General features: G+C 45.7%; 1 protein-coding gene across 1 annotated transcript; it reads right to left on the reverse strand.

Annotated features, from left to right (window-relative positions):
* Window positions 1-775: 775 nt before the first annotated feature.
* On the reverse strand, window positions 776-8089 carry LOC123413279. The gene is made up of 8 exons (XM_045106220.1): window positions 7927-8089; window positions 5465-6195; window positions 5281-5376; window positions 5104-5199; window positions 4927-5022; window positions 4748-4843; window positions 4002-4148; window positions 776-3441 (listed from the first exon to the last, which is right to left on the reverse strand). The coding sequence occupies exons 2-8, from the start codon at window positions 6089-6091 to the stop codon at window positions 1324-1326; spliced, it is 3276 nt and encodes a 1091-aa protein (XP_044962155.1). The 5' UTR covers window positions 6092-6195; window positions 7927-8089; the 3' UTR covers window positions 776-1323.
* Window positions 8090-9480: the final 1391 nt, after the last annotated feature.

Genomic DNA, 9480 nt, shown 5'->3' on the forward strand with positions numbered 1-9480 from the left:
AACTTGGCCGCATTCTCCGTACTGAACGCGAGGGTGCTGGAGTCAATGACGTTCCAGGTGAAAACCATCGACGAGGAGGTTCATCGCGAGACAGCGGAGGTTGCTCCAGGTGGAGATGTCTTGGGGATATTTGCAATGTCCGGCACGTTCGTGATTTGGATCCCTTTGTACGTTGAGCCGTCGTTCATGCTATATATGGCTGGATTCAGTGTGCTCAAGAGGCGTCCATGTCTTTCTCATTTTGTGTTTTTTGTCTTCTGGTGTTAGCTAGTAGTCCGTTTTTTTTTTTTTTGTTTTTTTTTTTGTTATCGTGGACCTTTTATATGACAATTAAACATGTTATGTGTGCTCATGGTGTCAGCTTTTTGATACAATATGTGAGGACAAGCACATGCGTCGTTGCTGATGATTTTAACTGACTGATAGTGCCATTTTTCTGTAGTTTGTATGGCTGCATATCTTCAATCATTTCGGTTAATTTTTGCTGAGAATTTACTTGGTGAGCTTTGAACAGGAGGTGCACTGTGAATGGGAACTGGGAGTCTAGCATCATGAAGAACCATCGCGTACTAGAGTAGAACACCAAGCACAACTTCGAAAACACCGATTCTACGGTGGACTTCAGAAGTTAGCCGAAGTGTTCCAGACACTGCAACAATGAGCAAAAGGGTCAACTGCCCAAGACAGGCATCTATCCATTATATGAAAATGCATTTTTGTGAAGGAATATTAGATGCTGGCGATGATATTGCTTCCTAAACATGACCACAAATTGTATCCAAGAGACATTTATTATCCACATATCGGAAACACTTGCAAAGATAGTTAAACTATGGTGCTTGCAACGGTGTGTTAGCGAGTCCGCCCTGATGATACATCAAATGAGATTTACCGGGCGAACTACACAGAAAGGAAGAAAAATAAAACAGAAAACAAAAAACACAGCTAGATCATCTACAACGGCATTCACGTCTACGAAGCCATCCTGATCCTATGGCAAGAGGCGTCTACGAAGCCATCCTGATCCTATGGCAAGAGGCATCCGGTGGGATGTACACACTGTCTAACAAAGTTAGAGAAAGCTACAGGCCTTTGCAAAATATATCGCAGAAGGATCACAAAAACGCAAGAGCGCAAGCAAGACTACTGCTTCGAGCTCGATCGCTTGGGCATTCCTCTCTGAACATCAGCCTTTTTGCAAGTACGAGCGGAACATCAGCCTTTTTGCAAGTACGAGCGGAACATCAGCCTTTTTGCAAGTACGAGCGGAACATCAGCCTTTTTGCGAGCACAAGCGGTTCGTCCATTCAGCCTTCCGGGGCGTCACTGAGGAGGGAACCAGCCACCATTGTAGAACTCATTTGATGGCCTTGGGGCTGAGTGGTGGCTGCTTTGATTGACATGTGTATGGTTTCTAGTATCGTCGACAGAGGGATCGGAGTAATCTGGTGGTGCGACTTTATTCAGGTCTTGCTGAAGAGGAAAGTAGTCCGCGACAGTTGGATTCAGAACAGGGATGTCGCCTGTGAGGGTCTTGAATGCGAACTCGATGCATGGATCTGACCATGAATTTCCAAATAATGGCAGGGCAAACCCAGATGGATCAGCAGCATCTCCAGGCACTGCAGCCTGCGGTGGCAAAGCAGGTTCTGGGGTAGGCGCATACTGGGGTTCAACATTTGCCGAGGAGGTTGCAAAAGGTGCTGTGTCTATTTGCATCGGAGATGGCGACTTCTGATGTTCAACATTATTATTCCAGAAGCCTGTGGCAGGTGCTCCATGTCCCCACTCAGGAGCCGGAGAGAAACCAGACTGTTGGATAGGATTTTCAGCATAACGTAGCTGCAAGTATCTGGTATTGTTTTCCCGAATAGCCTGTATTTGGTTGACAGTTAAACCCTGGATCAGCTGTGACCGACTGGTGGTATTTTCCTGCATAGTTTGTGCCTTACTGACAGAGTTAGCTTGACTGAATCGTAGTTGATTGGCGGTGTTTTCCTGGCTAATCTGCATTTGATTCACAGTATTTACTGGGTGCTTAGCAAAGTATTCCTGAATAGTTTGTGTTTGATTAACAGGTAAACCTTGGACCAGCTGTGACTGATCAGTGTTATTTCCCTGCATGGTTTGCATTTGCTTCACAGTGTTGGCTTGACCTAATTGTAATCGAATGGCGGTGTTCTCCTGGTTACTCTGCATGTGGTTCACAGCGCCTGCTTGCCTCAGCAGTGAGTGATTCACAAAGAATTCCTTTGTAGTTTGTAAATCATTGGCTGTGTCTGCCCGGCTTGACTGTAACTGATTCTGATTGGCAGAGTGTTGCTGATTAGTTTGTGTGTGATTCACAATGCTTCCATGGCTTTGTGGTAACTGTGAGTAACTGGCAACGTATTTCTGTCCAGTCTGCTTTTGGAAGGGTTTCTGTCCAGTCTGCTTTTGAAAGGGTGACTTTTCTTGGCTCGAAAGTGACTGACTGGCAGTATTTTTCTGATTAGTCTGTTTCTGATGCATAGTGTCTGCTTTCCTCAGCTGTGAGTAGTTGGCAGTGTAATTCTGCATACCATGTATGTGATTGGCATTCTCTGCTTGGTTCGACTGTAACCGACTGGCAGTACTCTCCTGATTGGTCTGTATTCGATTGGCAGTGGCTGCCTGGCTCGACCATAACTGACTGACAGTGCCCACATGATTGGTCTGCAATGGAACCACATTATCAGCTTGGATTTGGGTGACAGGGTCTGCTTGGCACAGCTGTAGCCGATTGACAGTGCCCTCGTAACTGACATGCACTGGAACAGCAGCATCTGCTTGCCTCGAGTGTAACTGATTGGCAGTGTTCTCATGCTTGGTTTGTATTTGAATGACATTGTCTGCCTGGCTCACATCCGCAGTTTTTTGTTGAATAAGCTGTACCTGATTGACAAGATTTCCCCTGGTAGGTCCATCTTCAGGCTCGGTGTTTCCTTCAGGATTAACTTTCCGTACATCCGCAGTTTTTTCTTGAACAGGCTTTACCTGATTGGCAAGATTTACAATGGTCGGCTCATCTTGAGGCTCGGTGTTAACTTCAGGATTAACCTTCCATGCAACTAAGCGGGGTGACACTCTGGGAGTGGGAGGTGTGGCAACCTTTTCTTTAGACATGGTTTTACGCTTCCTGGTTTTCACCTCTGCATTTGGTTCTTTTCTTTGAACAGATCTCTTTGCCCTTGAAGCACGCTGTCGAGAGACTGGTTGCACGCTCTTGTGTTCCGAGGGATCAACTTTGTCCGCATATTTTTGCATCAGTTTCATGACTTCAGGCTCTGGTAACATATTATTTTGAGTAATTGTCTTGAGCATTTCCTCCCACGGTAGCCTGATCCCTTCTTCAGTTAGTAATTCACATTGAATAGCCTTATCAGCAGTACCTGGTCTTGCGTATTCTGATGAGGTTCCTGTCTGATTTTGACAAAATAATCTAATAAGTTGTAATCATCAAAAAAAGAAAAAGGAAGCTACATATGTAAGAGATTTTTCTTTAACCTATCCCCTGAAGTTTAATGCGCAATCTATCTAATGAAACTAAATTTTAGAGACCAACTGATTTATGATATCAGCCATCTAAAGTTCTAAACCACTTGTATGTTCCCTTATCTGATTTTAACGCAATGTCTGATTTTAACAGAGCTTTATGATCGTCTGTGACCTACGCCACAGGGTGCATCTGAACTCCCAGCTCTCTGCACAAACGTCACAACAGCAGTACCATTTCTACTTTCTACAAGGGAACAACCAGGACAAGAACAATTTACATGTGGCTGGTTGTGCACACTGCACCACCTAGAATTGCCACATGATGAAAAACAAACTTGCCAATATCAATTAAGAGTAGAAGGGTTAGCTGTAGCTTGGTTGAAGGAAAGGTAACTACGATACCTACGTAGCACTTCTATTCTTTCTATGACCTAATGGAACAAACCTGCAAATTGCAGAAAGTGAAAACAATAGGAGGAACTCACATAATCTTGATTCTGTGTAATACAAGCATTCTGGGCAGTTCTCTTCTTTGGCCTAATATTGCATTTACTTATGTCTCCTGATTCAATATAACGTTGCACGTCCTTCAGAGAGCGAAATTCATAACCACTCACTGGGTCAGTGTAGTACTGCAGAGATCAAAAGAATTAGAGGTAAAACAAGGGGTTCAACGAAAAATACACAAAACAATGTCAAGGAAAAATAGATTTTTGGGAGACATTCTATAACAAAGAAAACTCGAGTACATCTTCAGAACACTAAATGGACAGCTCAGTAAGCAGCCAAAGCTAATTGCTATCAACACGGTTAGATACTAATAACCTAATCAGAACCCTTAACTTCTTGGTCCTTGAGAATGATGGGACTAAAAGTGTCATCAGTTACTGGTTTCAAGGATATTTTACAGTAACAATAACTATCATGTAGTAGATGCAGAGTAAAAGGATGCTAGGAGGCAAGAAAGACTGAAAGAGTCAGTGCTGAAGGATGAAATAAGCAGAGTGAGTTGAGAATGAACTTTTTTCGATTAAAATAAAACACAGCCAGTATTATAGTTGGCTAGTAGTACAATGTTCAACATGATATTTTTATATGGATGCTGGTGATACATTATTTCAATTAAAAATGAAACTAGGTTGGCTAAAATAGCTTAAATATTCCTATATGTTTTAGATAGACAAGGCTCAAAGAGATAAAGAGCAAGCTGAAAAGGATCATTGCAGCATACTGTATCACTCTTAGTTCCGTCCTTTCTTAGCCTGTCTTCTCTCCGCCATCCATCAGGCAACTGCCCCTTTCTGAGTAGCTCAACCTTGATTTGGACCTAGTAGTGAAACAATTATCTTATCTTAGCTGTACAATTTTAGACAGAGTGGAGAGAGAGAGGGAAATAGTACAGCAGCATACCAGATCAGTCATGTGTTTTGATCCATTCTTGCTGGAGCTTTCTTCTTTCCACCATCCATCAGGCCCCTTCATGACTGGTTCAACCTTGTTTTGAACCTAGTAATGGAATGAGTTAGACATAATGTATATATTATATTTATATAGAGCAGGCAGGAGAAAAAATACATTGTGGAATACCTGGTCACTCTTGTAATTCAATCGATCCTTTACTGGTATGTCTTCTTTCCAACTTCTGTCTGGCCCCTTGATGTCTGAGCTATCCTTGAGTTGCACCTAGTGGAATAATTATATAATTATAGTTAGATACAGTGTTTCAGATGCAAAGCACCAAAAGTAAAGATGATTACACCATACCAGATCACTCTTGCGATTTGATCTATTTTTTCCTGGACCGTCTGCTTCACATTCGTCAAGCGGCCCCTTAATGACCGGTTCATCCTTGCTTTCTACCTAGCAAGGAAAAGAGAAGTGATGATTTTTTTATATACTGTTACATTGCACCCAAAAAAAAAAGGGATGAATTTAGAGATTTGCATGCCTTGTCAGTGGGGCTTCTTCTAGCACGCCCACTTCGTGTTCTAGAACGTGAATCCTTGGGGGTATCCATAACAGTGTTTCCTCTAACAAGCCCACTTCGTGTTTTATAAGATGAATCTTCATTGCAATCCATAACAAGGTTTCCCCTAACAAGCCCACTTCGCGTTTTAGAACATGAACCATCATTGGAATCCACATCGATGTTTCCTCTAACAAGTTCACTTTGCGCTTTAGAACATGAACTATCATTTGAATCCATAGCAATGTTTGCTCCAACAAGCCCACTTTGTGTCATAGAGTGCGAACCCTTGCTGGAATCCGTGATATTGTTTGCCCTAGCAAGCCCACTTCGTGTTCTAGAAGAAGGACCATTGTTGCAATCCACAGTGTTGTTTACCATAACAAGTGCTTTAGAGGATGAACCCTCACTGGAATCCACAATATTGTTTACCCTAACAAGCCCACTTCGAGTTTTAGAACATGATAGCTCGTTGGGATCCATGATGCTGTTTCCCCTGGCAATCCGATTTCTTGTTCTAGAAGATGAACTGTTGCTGGGATCCCTGATACTGTTTCCCCTGACAAGGCCACTTCTAGTTCTAGAATGCGAGCTCCCGCCGGAATACATAATGATGTTACTTCAATTCACAAAGAACTGTCCAATTGGCAATTGCACAGCAAAACAACAGTATAAATGTTTCTGTGGCCACATGAGGAAATGCTGATGTCATCCTGCAACAATTTTGCAAAAACAAATAAGCATGCCTAAAGGACAGATATAATGTTACGAAACCATATCTTTAAGCATACTTTTATCCAATTAACTGAGGAGCAGTTCAAGTTACTACATGCTTTAGGCTTTAGCAGTTTTCCCTTGCTAGTGCATGCTCATTTCAGCTTTATGTGACCTATTATAACTCAATTCAGCCCTTTCTGTGGCTATGGAAGTCCTATAGAGATCATCAAAATAGGCCTACGGCATGTTTGATAGGGTGTATTTTTCTGGAGTGTTTTGGTACTTAGTCAAGTTTGAACTTAACACTAAGGGGCCCCGAAAAAATAGCTTCATCCAATCAATCTCGTATTCTTTTCAGTTTCGCCTTAATACTGTTAACAGTGGTAGATGTATATAGGATGAGTTGGCAACTACAGCCCATCTAGGATGAGTTAGCCAATATGGCCAAGTAATTCTCCTTGTATATATCTCCATCACTAGTGAAGTAAGATCTGCAGTCGTCAATAGCCATGTCACATTTGTTTTCTGCAAAAAATACTAATCAGCGACATGTTTTCAAGTCTCTAACTAGCTAAGGATCTACACCCACCAATCCATTATGTACATAAAGAGAATCTGCACATGACCCTTCCAATAAAAGGGCAGCCCGGTGCACGTAGCTCCCGCTTGCGCAGGGTCCGGGGAAGAGGATCCAACCACTTTGGGTCTATTGTATGGCTACGCAGCCTTTCCCTACATTTCTACAAGAGGCTGTTTCCAGGACTCGAACCCGTGACCTCATGGTCACAAGGCAACAGCTTTACCGCTGCGCCAAGGCTCCACTTCAATATTCATAAGAATTACTTGTGCAGAAAAAAAAAATCTTTGATTAATGCCGATATTTATACCTTCCTATTGGTGGTACATTAAGAGAAGGGGAAATCATTTGAAGGGCGAAATCATCGGAAAGTGGTGGCTCTCTTTGGATTGGAGGCACCATCATATGACACACGACGACATGGGGGGCTTCCATCTACGACCGACACCTTACGCCACCACGATGAAATCATCCTCGTGGATCCATCAATACACTGAACCGCCACTAAAAAGGTGGCCATGCCAACCGTAACGGCGCACACAGAACGTTCGGCGCTTAAGTTGCTAGCTACGCACCACCACGCGCCTGTCGTTTAGCCCGAGCAAGTAATAACGCAACCTATCTAGTCTCAACGGTCACCCGTGGGACTAGTAGTACATCGCCAAACACCTTGCTGTTTGTTTTCAGGCTAATCGCCAACGGACATTCCAAAAGGGATGAGGAAGCATCGTATCGCGACGCCGGCGCGGAACTTGGTTTATGGACCACTAGCCGGCCTTTCCCAATTTGAGCAACAAGACACTCGTGTGCAAGCTCTGCCCCAGTAGCTGGAGCACGTGCAGAGGAAGAGGTGGATGAAGAATAGAATAGATAGAAGCGCATCGCGAGCTCTAAGAGCCTACCCGGATTCCTTGACCTGGCGGCGCCGAGACCCCTAACCAATCCGCTCCCGGCGTCCACTGCGAGCCTACCCAACCCAACAGGGCACGGCCGACCTGGAACCGCCCAGGCATCGACCGCCAGAACCGAACGCAGCCCCGCGGCCACCGGGCGAGCGAAGGCAGAGACGGACCCGCGCGAATCGGCCCGCCGCGCGTTTGGCCGGGGGGCAGGGAGGGACGGGATCGAGTGGGGAGGGGGGCGCACGTACCGTCGTCCTCCCTGCGCCGCGGCGCGGCGGGTCCTGGGGCGCGGGATCTGCGCCGCGCTGACCTCCCCCGTTCCTTTCCACGCCGGGGCGACGGCTAGGGTTAGCGGAGGCGTGTGGGAGGAGGAGTTGGGGGTGGGGGTGAGGAAGCCAGTGGGAGGAGGACTTTCCGCGAGGAGAGGGGAGGGGAGGGGAGGCGGATGATCTCACTCGGCACTCGCTCACTCCCCGAAGCCAAGACAAGACCCCAAACTGAACTGACCCGACCACAGTCACAGTGGGAGGGAAAGGTGGCGCCCGTTCCATTCCGCATTTCGCCAACGTGGGGGAGAGGAGACATTCCGATTCCCGTCCTCAAACCGGCCGATTCGTGACCCGCTTTGGGGCTTTGGCCGTGCATTCGGTGCCCGCACGTGCCAGCCCCTTAGGCCTCGTTTGGTTAAGGAAGATTGGAGAGGATTTAAAAAGAAAATTTGGGGGGCTCAGAAACCCCACAGATCCTCGCGCGACCATTTGGTAGGAAGGGTTTGTTTAGCCCAATCCCCTCCGTTTTCCTTCAATCCCTTCTTATCCATGTGTTTCAAAATCCTCCTCGGGAGACTAGTGGAAGCAAAACCACAGGGATTTGAGAGGATTGGGTGAAACAAAGGGATTCACCCAATTCCCTGAAATCTCTCCCTCTCAAAACCTCTCCGATCCCCCTTAACCAAACGAGGCCTTATGGAAAATGCCCCTTAGAGATTTAGATACGATACAAAGTTTAGTTGCCAATGTCGCCGCCGCCATCATTGAGGATGTTCGACGAGGTGGGCGTCGTCGGGAGCAAGAATTGGGGGGGGGGGGTATTGGGCAGGGAGAGACGGCCAATCGGGCGAGGACGGCCCCTCTGGCGTCGGTGAGGGCTGGCGGCCTGCCTTGCCAATAGCCTTGACGTGATGGCATTGGATGGCCGCCCGGGGAGGGGGAGGGGAGGCGAGGCGACGGTGGTACTCGGCGGGAGGAAAGTGCGTGTATTTTCAAATGGGCGCGGTGTGAGGGAAGGAGGCGGCGAGAGGCGGGAAACTGACGACGACATGGGTGCTCTTTAAAAACTCGAATCTTCTTTTCGAAAAACAAACCACTTTATTAATCTGTCACATCAGTTACATCATCAACTGAAAAGAGATGCACACTTACACTCAGAGGCTCTTCAAACTAATTATTACTTGTGAAAAATCTTGCCAACCTCGTGAGCTTATGAGCAACCTTATTTGCTTTCTTATTACAATGCTCAAGTATAATGTGAGGTGAATCAAAAGATATATAATAATCACCATCAAGACCCGTCACTCAAAGTCATCGCAGAACGTCCGCCACTCTTCATGGTACAAGTGACATCCAAATTATCAAATACGGAGTATAATGATAAGACAATTACACCATCCGCCTTTTGCATCAGGCACATACCAAATCTCGGCGCAAGAGCCTCATCAGTGAGGAGTTCGCACATCAATCAATCTTTTAGTTACCCATCAATGAATTTCCTACTAGTGTCACGCAGTAAAACACCAAGTTGAA

The sequence above is a fragment of the Hordeum vulgare genome, chromosome 7H, assembly GCF_904849725.1.
Source record: "Hordeum vulgare subsp. vulgare chromosome 7H, MorexV3_pseudomolecules_assembly, whole genome shotgun sequence".
In the NCBI taxonomy this organism is placed as follows: Eukaryota; Viridiplantae; Streptophyta; class Magnoliopsida; order Poales; family Poaceae; genus Hordeum; species Hordeum vulgare.

What these genes read in the sequence shown, in the direction of transcription:
- LOC123413279 (XM_045106220.1), bottom strand. Translation starts at nt 6,091, where the DNA reads ATGTATTCCGGCGGGAGCTCGCATTCTAGAACTAGAAGTGGCCTTGTC. An exon ending in TGAATTACAAGAGTGACCAG is followed by an intron (nt 5,023 to 5,103) that starts GTATTCCACAAT and finishes TTCCATTACTAG; the next exon opens with GTTCAAAACAAGGTTGAACC. An exon ending in ACGGAACTAAGAGTGATACA is followed by an intron (nt 4,149 to 4,747) that starts GTATGCTGCAAT and finishes TGATCTCTGCAG; the next exon opens with TACTACACTGACCCAGTGAG.